The sequence below is a fragment of the Elephantulus edwardii genome, unplaced genomic scaffold, assembly GCF_000299155.1.
Source record: "Elephantulus edwardii isolate Elephantulus edwardi_28Jun2011 unplaced genomic scaffold, EleEdw1.0 scaffold00463, whole genome shotgun sequence".
NCBI classification, from domain to species: Eukaryota; Metazoa; Chordata; class Mammalia; order Macroscelidea; family Macroscelididae; genus Elephantulus; species Elephantulus edwardii.
The window spans coordinates 620766-645275 of NW_006400213.1; the positions used below are offsets into that span (position 1 = coordinate 620766).

Genomic DNA, 24510 nt, shown 5'->3' on the forward strand with positions numbered 1-24510 from the left:
TTCCCCCCACCAGACTGGGCTCCTGAGCGCCACTCACTCACTCACTCCTTCCCTCACGAGACCAGGCACCTGAGCTCCCACTCTCTCCACATGAGACTGGGCACCTGTGCTCCCTCTCCTTCCTTGTCCTCCCCCAGATGGGGCTCTCTGCACCCTTCAGTTCCTTTCATCCATGACACAAGCCTTCGTACCCCTAACTCATTCTCCCTGCCTCCAGACTAAGGTCCTGTGCCTGCATTAACTCCCCATTCTTCCCCAGCACCACCCCTGACTGACTGTCGTTCTTTTCCCACCACTGTTGCCAGTGAGCCCTCTTCATCCTTTCTCTTCCCACCCAACTGGGACCCCATGCACTCCCCCAACTCCCTCATTCTCTCACAAGGCCGAGGCTTGTGCACTCTGATTGTCATTTTCTACCCCACTAGCTGTGCACTCCCTGTTATTTCCCCCATACCAGGCTGTGCAGCCTGTGCAACCCTGAACTCTCATTCCCCCACCAGGCCTATGCACCCACTAACTCCTTCATTCCCCCTCCACCAGCCTGGTGCCTGTACATCACCTAACTCCATTCCCCCCACCTCCCTCGTTCTCCCCTCATGAGGAAATTGTAGCCAGCACCTCACCTAGAAAGTCTATAGAATTTCTGAAAGCATCAGGGCACTGAGCTAGGGGATCCTGATGTCTTCTTCCTGATACCCCTCCTAGTTGTGACCCCCTGGAATCAGGTGGCAACAGGAATTAAGTTTTGCATTGATGTCAAGAACTGATGACTGAAGGGCCTTCCTAGGACAGGCACCAGGACTGGAACACAGGAGAGGGGCATGGGAGCCACATTTCTGTATACCCAGGCAGCTGCACTGGGGTTGATAACTGTTTCCTGAGTCTGTCTCTTCCCCCAGGCTGGCCACAGCCTCACTATGATGGCCCCTAGGCAGGACCAGGCTACCAGCACAGATGGCGCTGACCGGTGCTTTGCTTCCTGCACATGGGGGCTCAGGTTCCTGGGGGTAGGGCAGAGGGAGCTGGCAGCTGTGTCAGGTCCTCCTGGGCCCCTACCCCGAGCAGAATGCTTAAGGCCAGGACATTGTTACTGTGATGAAAGGGGCCCTGAAAACCCAAGGCAGAGGCTAGTCTGCCCACCATGCAGGGCCAGGACTTTACACACTCCTCTCTCGGTAAAGATGCCACCCCCCAATGCCAGCAGGTTTTCCTAGCTCAGTTGCACTTGTTATCTCCCACACGCAAGCCAAGACAGGGCTCCTGACAGGGTCCCCCACTTTTGATACCAGGAAGGGGGCTGTGGCGCCTTTTGCCAAAGGTTGTCCAGTTCTCACGCCTTTGAAGTTCTAGCTAAGGCCAGGGGCGGGGTTAACAACACTCCTCAAAGGCCTCTTTCAGAGTCGGAAATGCTGACTGATACCCAGAGGTGGTGACTTAGGACAGGCCCCAAGGCCAGGAAGCCAGGGCTCAGCCTGCCCACCACGGAAGACCCATTTCGGCCTTCCCTCCCATGGGAACCGTCAACTGGGGTGGGAACTTGGGATCGTGTGTAGCCAGGAACAGCCAAAGCCATATTCCATGGTGAAGGGTCCCAGGACCTTTTGTGGCAGGGGATCCTGCCCCTGAGGTGATAACTACTTGGGGTGGGGGGGCAGTTTTGAGAGGGAGGCATGTCTAGAGCATAACTGTGTTTGGTGACTGTGACCTCTGAGCCCTGAGAGTGGACAGGCAGTGCCTTACCTGCCCCTTAGGAGTGGGCACCTGTCTCCATACCTTTTCAATCTATATGTGGAACATTTGGGAAACGGCTTTAGGAGGATGAATGTGACATCAGGATTGGAGGAAGACTTACCAACAGCCTGCATTAGGCAGGGGACACAGCCTTGCTTGCTGAAACTGAGGAGGACCTGAAGAGCTTGCTGTAAAAGGTCAAGGACTGTAGTCTTCAATAAGGATTGAAACAGCATCAAGAAGACATTTTCACCACTGAGCTGACTGGCAGTATCATGATGGATGGAGAAGAGATTGAAGTGGTTAACAATTTCAGCTTGCTCGGCTCCACAAACACTCTTGGTGGCAGCAATCAGGAAGTTAAAAGACAAATTGCATTGTGAAAATTGGCTGTCGGGGACCTTTCCAGTGTACTGAGAAGCAACAATGTCAGTCTAGAGACTAGGGTGCCCCTGATCCAGGCCATGATCTTTGCATTCCTTGTTAATGCATTAGAGAGCTGGACAGTGACTAAAGATGACAGAAGAATCATGTCTTCGAGTTGTGGTGCTGGAGAAGAGTCTTGAACATACCAATAAAACAAATAGGTCTGTCTTGGAGGAGGTGAAACCAAGTTTGTCCATGGAGGCTAAGATTTTTTTTTTTTCAGAACTTTGTTATAAATACACATGTTTGGTGAGTGAGGGGCGACAGAAGGCAGAGAAGGCACTGTACAGAGCTGGTATAGGCTTGGAGGCTGGGCGCCGCCACACAGACACAGTCCGCCCAGCGGGGCAGCATTAAGATTTTGAAGCTCTGTCTCAAATACTTTGGGCAGATGACTAGGACGGACTGGTCCTTGGAGAGGGACATCATACTCTGAAGGGTGGAGGGACACCGCAGGAAAGAAGACCCTGGATGAGACGGATTGGTACAGTAACGGGCAATGGGTTGGTGTGTCAGAATTAGTGAGACTGGCCCAGGACGTGGCAGGCTTCAGATCTGCTGTACAAGGGGTTGCTGAGTTGCAGGTGACTTCGAAGGCACAATAACAGTAACTCCATGGGGGGAAGATGGGCAGTCTCCCCCTGTGTGATTTACAGCCTTTGAAGACCCACTGTTGAATGAATGATGGTGGGCATTCTGGTGACCTTGTTCATAACTCAAAGGCTATTGGGTTTCCATGGGAACAGTGTGGGGTGGCTGTAATGGCACCAGGTATGTGATGTGAGAGTCAAGTGGGTTCTGCATAAAGGGCCACCTGATGACCAGACAGATGTTCCTATGTGGGAAGTAGTTTTAGCAGGAACATACTCTCAGCTCTCCATAATCTGCATTACGTTCATGACAACCTTGCTTGCTGAAAGTGAAGAGGACTTGAAGTTCTTGTTGGAGAAGTTCAGATAATACAGCCATCAATATAGATTGCATCTCAAATTGTCAAGAAAACAAAGATTCTTACTATTGGAGTGATAGGTAATGTCATGATAGATGGAGAAAAGATGGAATCTGTCAACAACATCTTGCTTGAATCCACAATCAACATGGTTGGTACCAGCAGTTGGAAAATCAGGAGACTAATTGGACTGGAAAAGTTTGTATAGGGACCTCTTCAAATTATTAAGGAGTAATGATGTCACTTTGAGGACCAAGGTGCAGCTGATTTGGGCTATGATCTTCTGATCACTTGCAATTCATCTCAGAGCTGGACAATGAATAGATTACAGAAGAAGAATTGATACCTTTGAGCTGTGGTGTTGGAAAAGAGTACTGAACATCCATGGGTGGCCAAAAGAACAAACAAAATATGTCTTAGGGTGCAGCCAGAGTGTTTTTAGGGGCAAAGATGATGAGGTTTCACCTCACACTTTGGGCATGTTGGTAGGAGGGCCTATTCCTTGGAGAGAGACATGATGCTGGGAAAGGTGAAAGGTCAGCGAGGGAGAGGAGAACACTTGACCAGGTGGATTGACACAGTGACTGCTACAATGGGCTCTAATGTGTCAGGAAGTGTGAAGAAGGCATAGAATAGGACAGAGTTCAGATCTATTGTTCATAGGGTCGCAATGGGTCATACTCAACAACACCTAACAGCAACAACTCTCAGTTCTTTCAGCCTGACTGCTTCTGCCTTTGAACTCCCTGCTGTCTTCCTCTGCGTGTCTTCTCCATCTGTAACGCAGACCCAGGAGTCAGTGATATTGGTCTGGGAGCCCAGCCATCACACAGCCTCGTGTGCTGACACTGTGACCACACACAGCATCCCCACCCCCACCCACCCACCGCCACCACCACCCCCCAACCCTGCCGCCCTCCCAGCTGGAGACTAGGAGTCTGCCCTTGATGTGGTCATGGCCTGAGGGCTGTGGTTGCCCTTCTTCAGAGGAAACGACATGGCATCGTGGGAGAGGGCCGGATGTGGGTAGTGACCCAGTGGGCATCATGGAGCTTCCAGGGTGTGGCTCTCCTGTCCTAGGTTCCCGGGTGTCTTCTGTCCTGGCTGGAGACCCCAAAACTCCACCCTGCCATCTCAGCACCAGGTTTTAATTATGGAAACTCCCCTCAAATCTGTTTTGACAGCTGATCATCGGTGATGTTTCAGGGCTCTGGGGAGAGGCTGCAAGTTTCTCAGGTGAGGACGTAAAGTCAGAAGGGACCTTGTGAGTGGCCACAGGCCCTAGGTTGGGAGGTCAGACTGGCCCAAGCTCTGGGACAGAGGCCTGCAGGGTGTGGGCCCCGCCCTCCATCCTGGCTCAGCTGTCATGTGGCTGCCCTCTGGGAGGGGCTCACACTGTCCTTTAAAGAGGCTGGAGAAAGACCCTTTTATTCTTCCCAGGCCTCACCCAGCCCTGGTCTCAGGAGGCAGGAGGCTGTGGTGGCTACAGAGAAGGTGGGTGAGAAGGACCAAGAGGAGGTGGCCTCATGGACATGCCCCCTTGAATGGTTCCACCAGCACCGAGGACCCAGACAACTGGGGCCATAGAGCTGGCTGCGTCCCTGATTCAGGGACCCCAGACACTGCGTGATGGGAAGGGGGTAAGGACTCCCCCGTGGAGACCCACAAGGTCCCTGGGCACCATGCAGTGACCTTGTGCAGGAAGTGGAAAACCAGCTGGAATTGGGCATCCCCTGGACACCTCTGGGACACTTTGTCTACTTGTAGGGGGCTATGCCCATGCAGGGGACCCAGGGGAGGCTGCGGGGCTCCCTCAACAGCACAGTCCCTGCCACACCCCACCTGGGGCTGGCCACGAACCAGACAGACCACTGGTGCTTTGAGGTGACTGTCCCCAGTGGGCTTTTCCTGTCACTGGGGCTGGCAAGCCTGGTGGAGAACACACTGGTGGTGGCTGCCATTGCCAGGAACCGCAACCTGCACTCGCCCATGTATTATTTCATCTGTTGCCTGGCCGTGTCTGACCTGCTGGTGAGTGTGAGCAATGTGCTGGAGACAGTCATCACGCTGCTGCTGGAGACAGGCACACTGGCTGCACATACAGGCCTCATACAGCAGCTGGACAACGCCATCGATGTGCTCATCTGCAGCTCCATGGTGTCCAGCCTCTGCTTCCTTGGTGCCATTGCAGTGGACCGCTACATCACCATCTTCTACGCCATGCGCTACCACAGCATTGTGACACTGCCCCGGGCTCGCCGGGTCATTGCTGCCATCTGGGCGGCCAGCGTGCTCTCCAGCTCTCTCTTTGTCACCTACTACGACCACACAGCCGTGCTGGTCTGCCTCGTCAGCTTCTTCCTTGCACTGGTGGCCCTTATGGTGGTGCTATACCTACACATGCTGGCCCGGGCCTGCCACCATGCCCGTGGCATTGCCCGGCTGCACAAGCCGCGGCGGCTGGTCTACCAGCGCCTCAGCCTCAAGGGCGCCGCCACACTGTCCATCCTGCTGGGCTTCTTCTTCCTCTGCTGGGGCCCCTTCTTCCTGCACCTCACCCTCATTGTCCTCTGCCCCCAGCACCCCACTTGCAGCTGCGTCTTCAAGAACTTCAATCTCTTCCTCGCTCTCATCATCTGCAATTCCATAGTGGACCCCATCATCTACGCCTTCCGTAGCCAGGAACTGCGCAAGACACTCAAGGAGGTGCTGCTGTGCTCCTGGTAGTTGTGTGGTCTGGGCGGCTGCGCCTCACTTCCTCCCTTCCCTCAGAAGACAGCTGGCAGCCTTGCCGGCAGCAGCAGGAAACTCCAGGGAAGAACCTTCTGAGGGAGCTGCCTGCCGAGGGGGCTGCTGCCAAGGGGGCTGGCTGGAGCGATTCCATCTCCTGACCACTCAGCCTCACACACCCTCTCTGCTTCTTTGCCCCCCCCCCCCGGGCCTTCACCTGCTCCTGTCACCTGGGACATGATGTCACACCATGGTGGGAAGAGTAGCAAGCAACGTTTGAATATTCTGCTGGGCATGGACTGTGACTGGTAAAGGCCAGCAGTGGCTGTCTCCTCTGTTTCAGGCAAGGGGCCCATGTCCCTCCTGAAGGCTAGGAAGTGGCCCCAAAGCTGCAATGTCTTCCTCATCAAACAAGCTGAATCCCTGGTATTGGTGCTAACTGGACACTGGGGAAGGTTCAGTAATAAAGCCATGTTCTAGCAGCACCGCCATGCCTCTGGAAGCTGTCTCAGGAAGGAGGGAGGGAGGGGAGGGAAGGAGAACTGAGTCCCGGAGACCAGAGGCTGTGCCCAAGGGAATGGCCCCTGAGGGGGGAGCTTTGAAGACCCTGCTTCTCTGCTCTTTCTCTGTAGACACAAAGGAGCAGCACACTCAGCAACAAGAAGCAGGCCCATTGGCTCAACCTCCTTTGCCCATCCCAGCTGCCCTCCAGCACTGCCCCACCTGGACACCTCTGATCTGCCCTAAGGACAGCCTCTACATTACTGTCCTTGGTGACTAAGACACTGAGATTCAGGCTTCTAGGGGACTCAAGGGCTTCTAAGTGCAGGGTAAGCTGGAGTGGGATGGGGTCCGTACCAGCCCCCTCCCTCTAGAGCGTTGGTGCCCAATAGCCATCTGTTCCCTCCTGATAAGAGCTCAGGGGGCTGAGCCTGGGGGTGTCTGTCAGATCCGGGAAATTGCTGCCGCTCCTCTCCGTCCTGTGCTGGAACTCAGCCTGCCAGTGTGTCCTGACTGCAGCCTTGGGGCTGGGAGCTGTTTCCCAGCAGCACTGGTCTGTGCTGGGGGGGTGGGAGGATGAGTCAGGCTTGAGCTGGAACCAGACCTTTCTGGGGACAGACAAGTTGGACTGGCATGATGCCACCAGCAGGGATGCAAGCTGAGTGACTCTGCATAGCCTCCTCCCTACTCTGATGGGTGAAGGCCAGTGCCTGGACCTAGGAAGATCCAAGTGCAGCCCTGGGACCCCAGATAGAAACTAGGAGGGCTCCAGGCGCCAGGAGCCAACCACAAAGAGCCACCTCATAAATGCATGTGGGGGAGGGGGCGTCTCTGGAGAACAAAAGAGGCTTACCACACTGAGCTGATCATGAAAGAGAATGGGGCGGGGAGAGGGGCAGAGCTACACCCACCTAGACACTGCTATGCACACAAACCTGGGGGGCTTGGTGGTGGTGATCAGCTCACAAGGCTGCCTCTTCCTGACTGGGAAGGGCTTTGTTCCCCACTCAGAAGAAGGCTGTGCCTTGGGGGTGTGTCTGTGGTCTCCATGCAGGGAATGTGTGTGTCTCTGTGTGTGTGCACCCATGGTGTCTGTCTGTCCATGGGTGTGCATATGTATCTCTGTGCATGTGTGTGAGCATGGTGTGTGTGTCACTGTGTGTCTGTGTGGTATTCTTTGTGTGCAGCTCTTGTGGTGTGCAGTGTGATGTATATACATCACTTTCATGTTTTACTCTCTCCTTCCAGAAAACTGACGACACAGCCTTTGGCTCCCTGGGGACCCTGACACATGCTTTCCCTGCACAGGTGGTCCACAGCTCACCCACTTGGCCTCCTATCCTGCCTCCAGTGTCCAAAGCCTCTACTGGCCTCACTTTACCCATAGACCCAAGACTGCTAATGGGCACAAGGGACATCAGAGGGAACCATTGGCTACCACCTGCCCCAGCTCAGCCCCTCCCTGCACTTACCGGGCTTGAGAACACCAGCACACCCGATGGCCCCCCGCAAAGCACCTACAGAGCAAGTTTCATTTGATCTGGTAGGGTCTTTGGGGACAGGAGGCAGATGTCCTGCGAGCCCGTGGGCCCTTGGGATCACACCCATCTCCTCTCGTGACTTGCTTTTCTCTCTCCCCTCTCTAAGGGATCTGAAAACTCGGAGTACCTAATCTCCGACAACCACAGACAGGGTCCCTACACAGTGCAGGGAGAAGAAAGACTCTCCTTTACAAAGTCGTGGGGTGGGGCTTTTGTGGTGGTGAGAAAACAATTAGCACAAGGCTAAGCGCTTGCCCTGGCTCTGCACAGGGCTGGGTCTGAGGGCCAGTGTTTTCTATTGTTCCGCCTGGAGCCCGTTGTCCCAAGGCTAGCCCCTCCCTGCAGTCCTACAGCCCAAGTCCCGAGGGTCTGGCCCAGCAGTGCTGGATGGCCGAGGAGGTGCGCGCTCGCCGCATTGTGCGCGGACCCACACGATGCGCGGTCCTGATGCTGCGGACCCAGTGCCGCAGTGCGCGGAGGCCTCCAATTGGCTGCGCGACGCTGACGCGAGCGGCCTGGCAGGCGGGGTGCGGCGTATAAGAGCCGGCAGCCGGGCACCGCCGGCCCTCCGCAGCCAGCTGGGTCCGCATCCTCCTGCATCCGCCAGCGCCGAGATGAGGGAGATCGTACATATCCAGGCCGGCCAGTGTGGCAACCAGATCGGGGCCAAGGTGAGGCTGCGCGCCCCTTCCCTGCCCATGTCCCCGCCAGAGCTGGCCAGGGTTGAGGGGCGCCGTGCACTGTGGCCTGACAGCGTCCAGACTGCGAAGTCGGGAACAAAGGGATGAGCCCCCGCCCCCCGCCCCCGTGCTGGGCGGCCGGGCGCTTCCTCTCCAATGCCTCTTTTTTTTCCCTGGCCAGGTTCTAGCAGGCGTGTTTGGGCGGAGGGCTTGTCAGCGGTTAGCCTCTGCCCTCTTCCGTCGGGTGCAGCTAGGCGCGAGGGACAGGCGACCCTGGCTCTTCTCCCTGGGCGTGGCCCTCTTCTTTGGGATTCATACCCAGTCTTCAGCGAGATGGAGTGGTTGGGCAGGTTTGGGTGGGGCCACCCCCCAAAAGCCATAATGTGCCCCTCCTCCACCCACAGGAGCAGCAGTAGACCCTCTTGGCCAGGGCTGTGATACACCCTCCTAGTTCCGAGCCCCTGGGCGCCCTGGCCTCTCACGTTCCTTTGTTGGGTTAAGGAGGCTACTGGGTGAGGAGTGACCTTGGCGCAGCACTCTGACCCTCCCCACAGTTCAGCTCAGCCCCGCCTGGATTAAGAGGGTGGGGAGGAGGGGCGACCGCACCCATCTGGACTTGGGGACTTGGTAACAAAACCCCAGTTATGCAAACAGGAGCTCCACCTGTGGGGGACTCCCACTGTTGGCCCATCTTACAGATGAGTGGGCCGAGGCAGGAGGGGATGTTGGAGGTCAACGTTGAGGGAGCCTGAGGAAGTGATTTGGAAATCCCACCCAAACCCATGAGGCAGGCGTCACAACCCTAGTCCCGAGATTGTCCCCTGCACAAGGTCACACAGCAGGTGCAAGACGAACAGTGGCGCTGCTAGCCCTGCAGAGGTATCTGGGCCATGGGTTTGTCGACATTGGGGCTCCTCTCGGAACAATGCAGGGTGGGACCTGATTCCCTGGAGGAGGAGGTGGAAGGAGACCAGTCCTGGAAGGGAAGGGGCCAAGGAAACCTTCCTCTGGAGACTGTTGCTATGGAAACCAGGCAAGAACAAAAATGCTAATGGGGGGGGGACCAGCTTTGTGGCTGATGTGTAAATTGCAATTTGGGCTTGAGGGTGGAGATCCCTGTGGCTGGGAGGGCGGAGACTCCCTATTTATGAGAAGGGACAGCTGTGTCTGGCCAAGGAGGAGGGCTCAGGGAAGGAACTAGAGGAGGAGCCTCAATTCTTGTCAGGCCTCAGCTGCCCAGGCCAAGTCTCAGGGGCAGAGGGTTCATTAACACGGTCACAGGGGCCAGGCCTACCCCGAACATCTGCTACTGCTCAGCCCAGGAGTCACTGGGGAGGGGTCAGGAAGGCCTGGGTAGAGACGATTCCCTCCCATGGCTAGGATTGGCCCTTGAGGCCACCAGGAAAGATGCAGCTGGGGCTGGACACAGGGTGTGGCCCCAGCCTCACTACTGGGCGCAACCTGGACATCTGTGTTTCAGAACTGTGGCACTTGGTTTTGCCTATTGCTTTTATTGCTTCTGGAATTATTTCTTAATGTTTGTTAATTAACCTTTTTTTAAACAACTCAAGCCACAGAGAGCTGCGTTTTGGAGGGCAAGAGTTCTTTTTCTCCCTTGTCCACTGCTCAGCAGCCTTCCCTCCAGAGAGCACACAGAAGGGGCTCGCAGCCAGAGTGAGGAAGAGGCCGTGAAGTGGCCTGTCCCCCTCCTGCCCAGAGCGCAGCAGCTGCCCTTGGGACACCAAGTTTCTGAGATGCGCTGTTCTCTTAGAGATGGTGTGTCATGTCTCTGATTTGGGTCACACAGGGGCCATGGGAAGGATTCACTTGTCCGAGCCCATCTAGTCAAGGAGCTCTAGGGTCCCCGCGGGCAGGGCCGTGGAGGGATAGGTATGTAAGTCGGTCTGTGAGCATAAATCAGGGCGTGCAGCATGGAGGAGGGCGGGCCCCACACCCTTCGCCCTCCCACCAGGGTTGGGGAGCAGTGAATGTAGGGACTGCGGACTCTTCCATGGTTCCCATTTCCTCTTATAGCCCTCTGGGACCCCTTTCCTGGAAGCCTGGCGCCTCATGCCTTTCTTGTCTGGAACTCTCTTTGTCTGCACTGGGCGTTTGCCAGCGGACCCCCAGGGCCCTTCCTTCCCGGCTGCTGGGCGGGGCCTCTGGGCGGAGCTCTGACGCACCAAGAGGAGGCGTTTCCTGTTGGGTTTTCCCTCTTTGCGTCAAGCGAGGGTTCCGCCCCAACTCCAGCTCGGCCTAAAGGGGCAGTGGGGCGAGGGACCGGACTGGAGGCCCTCGGCACTGAGTCTCCAGTCTGCTCCTCTTCACGGTTCCTCTCCCTCTCCTTGAGGACTAAACGTGTCAGCACCATGGACAGCGGTCGCCGCCCGGCTAGGCGGGGGGTGGGGTGGGGTGTGTGGAGAAGGGACATTTTCTCAGTTTCTGAGGTTGGACATCTTTACAGGTGGAGTCTGTCCATCTTCGGAAAACTTCGAAGTACTGACCTTTTGGTTAGCAGCCCCAGTGTTACTCCTTATGCCAAAGTTATTATTTTACAGCAATATATTGTTTTACACTATGCAGAAGTATTAATCATTTAATTGCATATGCAATTATTAATTCCCTGTGAAAGACAAGAAATGGAAGCATTGCAGATAAGGTAACCCTTTTGTCCTCCCCTCAGTCCCTAGGCCTCTGTAGGAGGGAACAGCTGAGTTGGCTTGTGCCTCATCCAAGGTCCTTCCTAGCCATGTCCACAAAGGCCTCTTTACAGGAGAATGTGCCCCTTTCCTGAGTTTACCCTCACTCCGCGTGCACTGTGCGCTCTGTTTCAGCTGAGGCGCTGCAGTCGTGGTAATGACCTGCCTCATTCTTTCCAGCTGCTCCTCTGCAGTCCAATGCATATTTCTTTTTTTAAAAAATTCCTGACTTTAAGTTGCTCATGCATGACTTACATTTAGCTAGCATCTAAGGCCCTTTAACATAACAAAACCGGCATTGCTAAATGCTTTCACAGGCCAGGCCTCTGTTAACCTCTTAATGTGCGTACTGTTGCCAGGACCGTTTTACAGTTGAGAAAACTTTTCATGGATGTGTTAATGTCATGGTGGCTAAGTCATGCTCTTCCTGACCCGTGTAAATCTCCTTTTTGAAATGAGAGAAGTTTGTGGCTCCAGTGTCCCTGAGACCAGAGCTCTGTGGGGCCTTGGGTTTGTTGGGACCAGAGAGCTCTGCTGCTTCTCTGACACATTCAAAGAGCAGGCTGAAGGGTCAGGCTTGGTCACATACACCTCAGCGACATGTCTGCATTTTTATTTTCTTTAATGCAGTTAGGGAGCTCTGGTAGCACAGGCCACAGGAATTGTGCTGCTGACCCCCAGGTGATGCCCATCAGTGCTCTGAATCCAGCAGCAGCTTGATGGAAGAAAGCTTGGGAATCCCTTCCTGTGCCATTTACAGCCTCCAAAAACCCAATGAAAGGTCGCTTATGAGTAATTTCTGACTCAAGGGCAATGAGTGGAGAATGCAAAAAAGAGGAAACTTAGCAATGACAAAAATGCACAGAGGAAGGAGCGCCCTCAAGCCCTCTCAGCTAGGCGCAGACCTCCAAACATTGCCAAGAGTTCATAATTACAGTTTAGACTTTAAAAAATTTATTTTTAACTCATTTTCCTTCCTCCCAGGCTGATGCATGCACATGACAGGGGATTCCAGCCACACCAAAGGGCACACAGTGAAGAAGCATCTCTTTCTGTCAGCACCACATCCCCAGGGGCAGCAGCTCTGAGTGGGTTTTGTGCATCTGCCAGGCACCCTTACATAAATGAGCACATGCGTACTGTTTTATAACCTGCTTTTCTCATCAGCATGTGACTCACACGGACAGGCCCTTTGTGTTTTGGTGCCTTCACACCCATTAACTCATCCAAACCCAAAAGGAGGTGTGGGATAGTGAGGTGCCCTGCCCAGTACCGGTTGGCAGGGAAGGGTCTCCGGGGTGTGAGATCTCAGACACTGGCCTTCCATCATGCAGATGATGTTCATACTGTGCCAACAAGGCACTGGACCAGATGCTGGACAATGCTTTGCAAGGATGAATGCTTTCCCCCATACCTGTTTGCACCTTTGAGACCATCTACAGTTGCTGGCACGAGGTCTGGAAGCTAGGAGGGCATGGGGACGCCTCCTGATGTGCTTTGTTCTCTGCTCTCTCACTCTGCTGGCTGGGGAGCAGGCATGATGGATGTCTGTCTATAGGAATGATATAGCACTGGCTTTGACTGGAGTCAGTCTTGAGAGCCAGGCCCAGGTCAGTTCCCCTGGACAGGCTGGGGGACCTAAGATCAGCCCCTCCCTACGTGGGCCCCCCTGTTGTCTCTTCAGTCCTTCATCCATCCCCTGCTGCAGGCAACTGCCCTCTGTGTCATAGCCTGATGTTTTCCACATTTGAAAAGAAGGGGTCATGGTAAACAGCCCAGATGGGTGCAGGAAGGACTGGTCAGTGAGGCCAGCCTGTTATCACATCCTTCTGCAGTTTTGGGAAGTCATCAGTGATGAGCATGGCATTGACCCCAGTGGCAACTACGTGGGCGACTCAGACCTGCAGCTGGAACGGATCAGCGTCTACTACAATGAGGCTTCCTGTGAGCACCCATCTCAGCTGGGGGGACGGGCACTCTGATGGACAGGTCATAACCTCACTGCCCTCTAGTGGTCAGTTATGGAAGCTAAGGGTGGGTCATTAGGGCTGCAGAGTGGACAAGTTACAGGTCAGACAAAGCCAAAGGGATAGAAGGACTTCTAGATGGATCACAGCCTGGTCAGGCAGAGGAGAGTCATGGGGGGGGGGGGAAGGCTCTTTTCATAGAGGCTGCTGAGGTATAGCTTTGGTTCCTGGGATGCCAGCTGTGATTCCATGTCATGTGGTTGCCCTGGGTATAAGGCCCCAGGCTTCTGACTGTGTAGTCCGCAGGATAGGACAGGAACTGGGGTGGGAAGGAGGAGGGGCCAGAGTTACAACTCCATTACTATCCTCCTCACCTCCAGCTCACAAGTATGTACCTCGGGCCATCCTGGTGGACCTAGAGCCTGGCACCATGGACAGTGTTCGCTCTGGGGCCTTCGGACACCTCTTCAGGCCTGACAACTTCATCTTCGGTGAGTCCCCTGCCTTGCCCAGTCGCACCCTAGCCAATGTAGCATTAGAGAGTTGGAAGGATGTCACACACTGAAAGGGTCAAGTGGGTTCAGCAGAGGATCTTTGGGGGTGGCAATGAATAAAAGTGACTCATCCCAGAGCCCTTGCAGCGTCCACTGGGGTATAACTCTGGTCCCAGTACCCTCCCCACTGGGTGCTAGCATGCAGTCCCAGCACTCCAAGCTGTTGGCAGGCTGTAGGAGCTGTGCTGGTGGGGCGTTCATGGAAGGCAGAGCAGAACCCCTGACGCCCACAGTGGTCCCCCCTAGGGCTGACCTGAAGGCCCTGACACTGGCCCTTCTTCTCAACTGCGACTCCTGCAGGTCAGAGTGGAGCTGGCAACAACTGGGCCAAGGGTCACTACACAGAGGGTGCGGAGCTGGTGGACTCAGTCCTGGATGTGGTCCGGAAGGAATGTGAGAACTGTGACTGCCTGCAGGGTTTCCAACTGACCCACTCGCTGGGCGGTGGCACGGGCTCAGGCATGGGCACTCTCCTCATCAGCAAGGTGCGTGAGGAGTACCCCGACCGCATCATGAACACCTTCAGCGTGGTGCCCTCGCCCAAGGTGTCCGACACGGTGGTGGAGCCCTACAACGCCACGCTGTCCATCCACCAGCTGGTGGAGAACACGGACGAGACCTACTGCATCGACAACGAGGCCCTGTACGACATCTGCTTCCGCACCCTCAAGCTGGCCACGCCCACCTATGGGGACCTCAACCACCTGGTGTCGGCCACTATGAGCGGGGTGACCACCTCACTGCGCTTCCCCGGGCAGCTCAACGCCGACCTGCGCAAGCTGGCGGTCAACATGGTGCCCTTCCCACGCCTGCACTTCTTCATGCCCGGCTTCGCGCCGCTGACCGCCCGCGGCAGCCAGCAGTACCGGGCCCTGACGGTGCCCGAGCTCACCCAGCAGATGTTTGACGCCAAGAACATGATGGCCGCCTGCGACCCGCGCCATGGCCGCTACCTGACCGTGGCCACTGTCTTCCGTGGGCGCATGTCCATGAAGGAAGTGGACGAGCAGATGCTGGCCATCCAGAGCAAGAACAGCAGCTACTTCGTCGAGTGGATCCCCAACAACGTCAAGGTGGCCGTGTGCGACATCCCGCCACGCGGCCTCAAGATGTCTTCCACCTTCATCGGCAACAGCACAGCCATCCAGGAGCTGTTCAAGCGCATCTCGGAGCAGTTCACCGCCATGTTCCGGCGCAAGGCCTTCCTGCACTGGTACACGGGCGAGGGCATGGACGAGATGGAGTTCACCGAGGCCGAGAGCAACATGAATGACCTGGTGTCCGAGTACCAGCAGTACCAGGACGCCACGGCCGAGGAGGAGGGCGAGATGTACGAGGATGAGGATGAGGAGTCTGAGGCCCAGGGCCCCAAGTGAAGCGGGTGCTGGAGCCGGGCTGGGGTGGGGGCAGGGTGGTCCTATCTGCCCCCAGGGCAGCAGCTTTGCCTGGGTCCCTCAGCATTGGGCCTGCCCCGCTGCCCCCAGCCCTGTCCTGTCCTCCACCCACGTCTCTGTTGCTCTTACGTCTTGTTTGTTTTCTTGTGGCTCAGGCCTGACATCGACGGTTTGTGTTGTTTTTCTTACTAGTTTGTGTTGATTTTTATTTTTCTTGAATACTTAATAAATTTATTGCTGCCAGATGCCCCGGCCTGGTGCGGAGCTGTCTTCTTATTCTGGGAAGGTGGGCAGAGGTCCAGGAGGGGCTGACAGGGAGGTGCAGGTGGGGGTGGGGCCAGTGTATTGTCTCCCCAGTTGGTGGCCTGTGCTGGGCCTGAGGTCCACCTGGGATTGTGGGCCCTGGACAACAAGGGCCCAGACCCAAACCCACTCTTGCCAGCACACCACTGAGTGGCCTCCCACACTAGTACCTGGTGGCTGCAGGACTTGCCCTGCTAAGTCTCTCACTGGCTCTGATGAAAATGCCTCCTCCTTGGCTGATGACATTCACACCTGAAGACAAAGTGGGCGTGGCAGGGCAGCCAGTCACTTTGGCATCAGGAAGCAGGCCTGTGGCTGGGAGCCCACTTACTAACCAGAGGTGCTCTGGGAGAGTGCAGACAACCAGACTGCCCATTCCTTCAGGAAAGAAAGTCTGATGCCTTGACCATTCAGGGCCAGACTCTTCTCTACCTGCCTCTTCCTGTCCCCTAAAGCCAAGGGCTGATTAAGAAGGTGGGGGGGACAGCTGTCCTTCGCTGCCCATGGGGGACTGAACTCTCCACAGGGCCAGCGTCTGGGACCCCAGGCCCTAATTCAGGACATCCTGGGTGGCCTGAGCTGTGAAGGGGATACTGGGAGCTGTGGCAGCCAGCAGCTATATGCTGACTTCACTCAGAGTATGGACACCTGGGGTGTGTCCTGGAGCAGGTGTGTGAGTGGAGCCCCAATGCCTGCTCTCATCCCTGACTTTAGCTGTGGCTGCTGCAGGAGTCCAGAGAACAGGAAAATGCTCCGTCCCCACTGACCTTGGGTGCTGTCTAGTAACAGATAACCAGGGCAGACCCTAGGGGCTGCACCTGGCTTGGGCTGCCGCCTTCTGAAGACACCGGTGGTCCTAGGCTCTGGAGAGTCCTCATTTATACTTGCATGTGGACAAAACACTTACACAGTCATCCTTTCTGGAAGTAACCCAGAAGGTCTTCTAATGGGGAGGAAAAGCCCTGGGTCACTCATGAGAGCAGGTGGACACCCCTCTGCCCAGGTGCTGGGCTTCACTGTTTCAGCACATGAGGGAGGTGAAGGGAGGACCTCGGCCCTCTCACTCATCCGGACCACATCAGGTGCCTGTGGGAGTAGTCAGCACCCTTGGGTTCCAAAGGAGAACAACACCTGTGTCCACTGTTAAAGTCACTGTGTCAATTCACCTTATTGAAGTTCTCTTCCACTGACCCTGCATCTTTCCAAACATCATATGCCTTTCTGCCTTTCTTTTTTTATTTTATTTTATTATTTTTTGTGTGTATTGTCAACTTGGATCTGACTGGTACAGGAGGAAATTGTTCCTCCTCCAGCAGCATCTGGTGGATTCAAACCATGAACCTCTGGGATTGCAGTGCAGCTCCTTGCCACTAGGCCACCAGAACTCCCTTGTCTTTCTGCCTTTCTACAGACTGGTCCTTCCTAACCTCTTGCCCAAAATATGTGAGATGAAGTTTCACAATCCTTGCCTCTCAGGAGCACTCTGGTTGCACTTTCTCGGAGACAGACTTGTTTGTTCTTTTGACAGTCAATGGGATGTTCATTTGCTCCAGCACTACAACTCAAAAACAAAAGGCATCGATTCTTCCGTCATCTTTATTCATTGTTTGGCTTTCAAGTGAATAGCAAGTAATGGAAAAGACCTGAATCAGGTGGACTTTAATCTTTAAATTTATATCGTTGCTCCTTAAGATGTGGGAGAGGTTCTTGACAGCAGATTTTCTCAAGACAACGTGTCCTTTGATTTCTTGAATACTGGTACTGTGGATGTTGATTGGGGATCCAAGTAAGATGAAAGAGTTGACAACTTCAATCTTTGTTGTTAGGTGCTGCGGGGTATAACTCATAGCAACCCCGTGAACAACAGACCTGAACCCTGTCCTGTCCTGTGCCATCCTCACAATCTCTGACACACTTGAATCCTTGCTATAGTCACTATGTCAACCCACCTGGTTGAGGATCTTCCTCTCCCTCGCTGACTCTCCACCTTTCTAAGCATAACGTCCTTCTCCTACAAACATGCCCAAAGTATGAATGAAGCTTTATCATCTTTGCCTCCAAAGAACACCCTGGCTATATCATATAGCATTTCATTCAGTGAATTAAGAAAACTAAAGCCCAGAAACAATAAGTGACTTATATAATAAAATGTGAGCAAAAAATAAGTACCCTGGCTGCACCTTCTCCAAGACATATCTGTTTGTTCTTTTGGCCATCCATGGGATATTCAGAAGTCTGAATGCTGGTGCTGGCTCTAGGAGAAAGTGCTATCTCTGTGTGTCTCTATTTCTTTCACATTATCTTTCTCTGTCAGCTTTGAGGAAAGGTCCTTGTCTCCTTCAGTATCTATCTTCATGAGGTTCCTTGGAGACCTCCTTATGTCTTAGCTTTCACTGTGTCATGGTGCTTTCTGGCATGGGGCCATGTCCAAGGTGATGCAGGTCACTTCTCTCCATCCTTAGTGGTGCTGACACCTCCTTCCTTTATCTCTCTTAGGACAAAAGGTCTATATGCTTGACTTTCCTTTCCACATGTGCTGGTTTCCCTAGGACTGAGGAGCTCCCCGGCACAGAGACTTGGGTCCAGGCTAATGCACTCCGCTCCTGGAAGTTCTTTCTTGGTGGTCTCAAGGTCCTGTCTCTGCCAGCTTCTCTCTTCTTTCATCTCTCCTAAGACAAAAGCCAACCTAAGGGCGAGCACAGAAGCACACATCCTCCATAAGTCTGGGAGGGGGTTCTTCTGTGGGGAGCAGTTCTGACATCCTCAGTTCTGCCTCCAACAAAGATAAGCTGGAGCACACTGGTGCCCAGAGACTGGAGGCGAAAGGGCAGCAGCCAGGGGGTGGACAGAAGTCAGATGCAAATGGAATCCGGCACCAGAAGGATGAGGTTGTCAGGCTCTCATGGGTACCATCTCTGTCCAGTGTGAAGTCAGTCAGAGACAGAGGCATGGTCCTGGCTGACTCTCTGACTAGAGATGCCGGAGCTGCCCTGTATAGAAGCACCCCCTTCCTAGGCTCCTAAAGCATGTGTGCTTAGTGATGACCAAGTGATCCTGCCTGGGGGTGTGTCTCCATTTAGTGGGTCCTACTGTCATGGTGGTCCCTCAAGGCAACCAGAGCCAGAGGTGGTCCACTCTTCTGCAGAGAGGGACATTGAGTCTCAGGGATGAAGGGACTGCACATCTCCTCCACTATCAAGTCTGGGTTGGGTGTCCTTGACTTCTGTGGATGCAAGTTTCACTGAGTGAAGATGCTGGGGATGCTCGGGGGGTTGGTGGTACAGGTGCCCCCAGCTCCAGGTTTATAAGTAACTCACCTATTCTTGCGTGAAGTCTGACTCACACCATCAGGAGACTGTCCATCTTTCCCCGGCAGAACCCCTGGTGGACTCAGAGGATGGGGCACTTTGGGTTAGCAGCATGACTCTCGCCCAAGTAGGCCACTAGACTTCCTTAAAAATGAGTGAGAAGCAATAAAGCCCCACCCTCTGCTGTTCTGCTGACCAGCTGGTAACATCACTGTGCCTCAGTTTCCTCTTCTATAACTTGGTGAGTGACACCCTGGAGTATAGCATCAGCAGGGCCGAGCGCAGATAGTCACTCCTTTCCTTTCTGCTTCCTTTTCTCTTAACCACTCACTTTTCTTATTTAGTTTTTTCAAATATAATAATGTTGTTGTTGTTGTTGTTGTTGTTCAGTGCCATAGACGACTCATAGCAACCCTATGAACTAAAGGCCTGAACCTTGTGGTATAACTATCATCATTTCTCTAAGTTCATAGAGTTTCCAGAGGCAAGCTGTTTTGGAACTGGATGCCATTCCTGCTTCCTAGCAATATTAATCGAGGAGCTCCACCAAACACTGTACACCATGGGTGACCATTATCATATTTGACACATCAGTGTTACAGTGTTTAGCATCACAGCACCCGCAGCACCTCTTTACAGCAAATTGACAGACCAGCGCTATACTACTTAGAAGAATGTTTGATCAAAAATCATTAAAGCCAGGCCCCAGGACTGCAGGCCCAGGGCCCAACTGCCTTCCTTCCTTTATGTATTTATTTATTTAAGCTGTTGCAAAAAGCTTTATTGTTTCATTTGGTCCAAGGCTTGGGTGAGGAGCTTCTGGGTAGGTAAGATTCTATAACAGGGTGGGAAAGAGAAGCTTGCTGCTGATGGCAGGGGGACACAGAGGCCCCCCCCTTGCAGGTCCCCGTAGGCACCTAGTCATGCTTGAGGGTGAGATGCTCAAAGAGATACTCACAAAAAGAAGAAAAAAAGAGATACTCGCCCAGCCCAGCCTTGGGGCCACCCAGTTTTCTAATGTTGGTCAGATGGTCATCCATCTTCTTCAGCAGTTTTAACTTCCTCACCCAATAAGTGGTTCTCCAGAAAGTCACAGAGATGGGGAGTCAGTGTGGGCAGAACCTACGGCGTGCAGATCCAGAAGGGCCTGGTTTAGGTTTTAGGTTCTTCTCCAAGGCCAGCGCTGCTTGCATGGCATCCAGGGTTTTACCCCACTCATCCTGGGATGGCTTCTGGATATCTTGGAAGAGGACTGCACTGGTTTTGCAGCTTCAAGAGCCAATCGGCCAACTCGAGAAAGAAGTGTTCCACGCCTTCCAAGGCCACATCATCGTGCTCAAAATAAAAACCCAGAGAGAGGTAGGTGTAAGAGGCCCGCAGGTACAGCAGGTTGTTTGGCAGAATAATTTTGACAGATCGGAGAGTTCATAGTTAGTCAATGTTTTGGGGCTAAAAAACAAAAACAAAAACAAAAAAAACAAACAAAAAAACCAAACCAAATCAAACACAAAACCAGTGTTAGCTGGTCCTGAAAATAGGAGATGGTTAAGTTGGTCCCTAGGTTACACCTGGAAATGAAGTTGGAAGGTAGTTGGAGGCTGAAAGGGTCTGTTCTGTCTAAACGCTGTTGAAGCAAGAGAGAGATTCACGGGACCACTGGGGAACTCCCAACTGCCTTTTTTAAAATACAAGGCCAATCCAATCAGCTCACCCGTGGTTGTGAACAGTCCACATCCAAGCCTCCACCAAAGCAAGGAAACACATCTTTGTAAATCCAATTGCTCCACCCATCTTCCCAAACTGGATACCAGTCCCAAACTAGGGACCAGCTGCCTTTTTATATACAAGGCCAATCGAATCAGCTCACACCCACTTGTGAATTGAAGAAAAGAAATACTGCCGTTCAGATTTAAACCAGGGCGTTTGACAAAGGGAAATCTCAGAAATGCAGCCCCAACTCTCCTCCCCTGCATAAAAGAAGGGTCTGGCTTTGACCTGGGGACGGGTGGAGCGCGTGTCATGAGCCTCCGGACCACAGGCGGCAGCAGCGGGCGGCGGAGCAGGGTACAAAGTAGCCAGGGCGGCGGCGAGTTACAATGTAGCGAAGGCGACTGCAGTGTGTGAGCCAGGCCGGGGAAGGGGAGTGGGGTGGGGGCCCAGCTAACGCGACCCTCTCGGCCGGTCTCCTGGGGCGAGAACGTCCCACCTCCCGAGCGGACGCTGAAGGGTAAGTGACTCGTCGTCGGCAGGATTCGGACCCCCACGGGGTTGTTCACCTCCCATACTTCATCCGGGCGCAGGTGAGGGGTGGCATGGGTGACCTCAACTGTGTCCGTATCCCCCATGGGGCAAGAGTTAGCACCTCAACATTGCTCTGCCCCACCCCACCCCAGGTGACAAAAGTGACTTCTTCCACTGTCAACATCGGCTGTTTGTGTGCGATCCAGGCGTGGAACCCCTGTGGCTTTGCCACCATCAGTGGACACTAGGCCACTCTGAACCTCAGTTTCATCCTCTGTGAACCGAGTGGGAATTGGGAGAGTTCTGGTCCTATGAAAAGTGGGGAGATTTGAGGATGCCTGAGCAGGTTCATGTTGTTGGTGGTGAGGGAGAAGAGAGGGATAGTTTTGCCAGCTGGGCCCTGACTCAGGACGTGATCACATAGCCTAGTCTTCAATGGTGATAAACAGCCCTTAAAGAGACAGTGACCTTGAAGGGCTCCTTCACAGTGAGCCAAAAGGATGGGCCTTTGTCCTCTGAGCCCCCACTGGGGAACCTTGCGCCCTCCCAGCAGCAGCTCAGCTGACAGCACCACCACTTTTGGTGGCTGCCCTGTGGACAGGATGTGGGAGGCTGGCTGGGGACATCACTACTGTCATCCTCAAGGAGTCTTGGTGCCACACGGCTAAGCTCTCACCACCAACCCAAACGCCAGCAGTTTAAACCCAACAATGACTGCTTAGCAGAGAAGACTGAAGAATCTGCTTCTCTAAAGAGTTCAGCTCCTAGAAAATGCTGTGGGCAGTTCTGCTCTGCCCTCCAGAGTCAACTTGATGGTGTACAACACCACTAAATTGTCCTGTCCCTTTGAGCTCTCAAAGCTCTGTGGAAGTTTATGCATTTGGCCAAGGTCACACCAAGGAAATAGCACCCCTGGGATTAAACTGGACTAATCCAGCTCTTCTCCAGTCAGGCTCTGGTCAGTTAGGATTTGTTCTGGCTGCAGGAGACAGCTGCCCACCTTGCCCTGGAGCCCGTGGTTTCAGCATATGTTTATTTCTGTCTCACTGGAAGGAAGCCTGAAGGTGAACAGCTCAGGGCTCAGGTAGAAGCTCCTACCTTGTTCAGCTATCCTCCTTCTTGCCTTCCATGATAGTTGAAGGTGGCTTCTTCAGCTCCACCCATTATGTCTGCATCACAGCAAGCAAGAATAAAGAAACACCCAGCTGCATGTGGTTGTCTGCCAAGCTAATACTCAGGTGTCCCTCTGAGGAAGACCAGTGGGTGGGTCCTGGGTCAATGCCAGGAGTTTGGTAGAACTTCCAGGTTCCCTTGTTGAGGAGCTTTGGAGGGGGCCTCTGACCTGAACTCCCTGTGTACTTGGGCCAAAGTCACCTGGTGGAAGCAGAGAGTATGACATCTGTGTTTTCTGTTTGATCAAAGGGTATCCAGCCAGCAGGGACTCAACCACCCAAACTACAGAGGCCAAGCAGGAAGGACAGGTCCTAGATGGCCCCACCCGTCCTCCACTTGGGACTTCCTTTTTTTAGTAGGGGAGGGACAGTCACAAGGGAGGAGCCATTCATAATTTTGAATTGTTTCAGACTAAACAAGTACAGAGAAAACCTAGCAATACCCATGAGCTTCCTACATGACTTGAAAAACATCTCTAATATTTCTGTCATAACTTACTTAGATCTCATGCTCACTAGAACCCACTGAGGCAGAATCTGTTACTGTCTCCATTTACAGATGAGAAAATTGTCAGGCAGAGGGTAGGACATGACCTGGCTGGTCAAGTCATGTGGAGCCATTGCAGATCAGGCTGAATCCTTGTCTAGCCAGAGAAAGGTTGAACGCCACTCCCACCTCTCACAAGCATCATCAGCTGGAGGGGAAGAGAGGGAATAGCTACAGCCTCATCTTTGCTAGAGGTAGGCCAGGTTCATGCCTGGACCTTTGGCTCTTTTGCCTGGGCCATGTGGCTGACCACGGAGAGAGTTTTGGGTTTGAGCCAGGCTGGGACATGCAGGGATGGCTGCAGGATGGCTGCTCCTGCTGGAGAGGGAACACCTCGGCGACACCCTCAGAGAACAAGGAGATTCATTCTCTCAAGGTTTCCCCACAGGTGGCAGAGCAGGGGCACCCTGGCTCCCATGTGCCCACACTGACCCAATGGCCACCACTGAGTTTTTGGAGTCCTTGTTGGGTCAGCTGTGCCTGGAAGGATTGCCAGTGCATGAAGCTGGGCCATCTTGGTGTCTCTCATGTCTGTGGTCAGGATCGAGGTCTGGGCAGCAGACACAGGAAGTAGGAGGGCTAGGGTGGAGTGGGGAGCCTTGGAGCTGCAGCATCTGTGATGACCTGGATGCCCATTGTGTGCTAGAGGCCAACACCTGGGCTTTCATGTTTTGGTTCGTGTCTTCGTCACGGTCCTGCATGACAGGAGTGGTCTTTTTTTAATTTAATTGAAATTTTAATGAAAGTTTATAGAGACTTTAGATTTCCATTCATTCATTATTGCACATTTTCCTCCCTGCCCACCTCTCGCCCAGCTGTTTTTTTAAAAATTTATTTTAGTTTATTACTCTGTGTGTGTGTGTGTGTGTGTGTACCATCAAATCAGATCTGACTGGTACAGAAGGAGATTGTCCCTCTTTCTCGAGCAGAGCATCTCGTGGATTCAAACCTCATGGCTCTGGGATTACAGTGCAGCTTCTTGCCACTAGGCCACCAGAGCTCCCTTCCAGCTTGTTTTTCTTTGAAAATTAAGAACAAACAAACAAACAAACAAACAAACTTTCATTATTATATAATCCCCACCCCCCATCCACTCTCCCATGAAGCTCTCATTCTGGACTCTTGTCATGAAAATAATACCTAATCATATATTCCTTTCAAATAGTTCTCTCCATATCTGTTTCAATGCAGTATACATTATTTATCCCCTCTTTTCTTAGATTCCCCCCAACCCTGATGTCAGTCCTGTTTTATAACAGTGGCATTATGCAATATTTGTCCCTTTGTGACTGAGATATTTCACTCAGCATAATGTCCTCCATGGTCACCTATTTTGTATTATATTTCATGAGTTCCTTCTTTTTCAATGCAGTGTAGTATTCCATTGTGTGAATATACCACAGCTTCTCTATCCATTTGTTTGCTGATGGGCACTTGGGCTGTTTCCAACTCTTTGCTATTGTGAACAAAGCCGCAATGAACATGGGTGTGCATATATCTGCTTGGGTGGCAGCTCTGGTTTCTTTAGGGTAGGAGTGGTCTTGATGCTGTCACTTGGGGCTCCTCCTGGGTGTGGCCTGACTGTAGAGGCTGGATCAGCCTGGGGAAGGCTGAGGAGTTGGGTAGAAGCATGGCATTTCCTTCCCAGCCAACACCCCCATGTGCAGCAGCAGAGGCAAGGGCTCACCTGTGAAACCCTGAATCAGGGAGACCGAGGATGCATTGAACCCAAGCTGAGTTTGCGCTCTACCTGCCCACAGGTGGGAT

General features: G+C 53.5%; 2 protein-coding genes across 2 annotated transcripts; both read left to right on the forward strand.

The window, feature by feature from the left end:
- Window positions 1-4879: 4879 nt before the first annotated feature.
- MC1R (melanocortin 1 receptor (alpha melanocyte stimulating hormone receptor)) lies at window positions 4880-5833 on the forward strand. Its single transcript, XM_006902856.1, has one exon. The coding sequence runs from the start codon at window positions 4880-4882 to the stop codon at window positions 5831-5833; it is 954 nt and encodes a 317-aa protein (XP_006902918.1).
- A 2659-nt stretch (window positions 5834-8492) lies between these two features.
- Window positions 8493-15217, forward strand: TUBB3 (tubulin, beta 3 class III). The gene is made up of 4 exons (XM_006902855.1): window positions 8493-8549; window positions 13093-13201; window positions 13605-13715; window positions 14079-15217. Exons 1-4 carry the CDS (start codon window positions 8493-8495, stop codon window positions 15152-15154), a joined length of 1353 nt encoding a protein of 450 aa, XP_006902917.1. The 3' UTR covers window positions 15155-15217.
- The last annotated feature ends 9293 nt before the right edge of the window (window positions 15218-24510 follow it).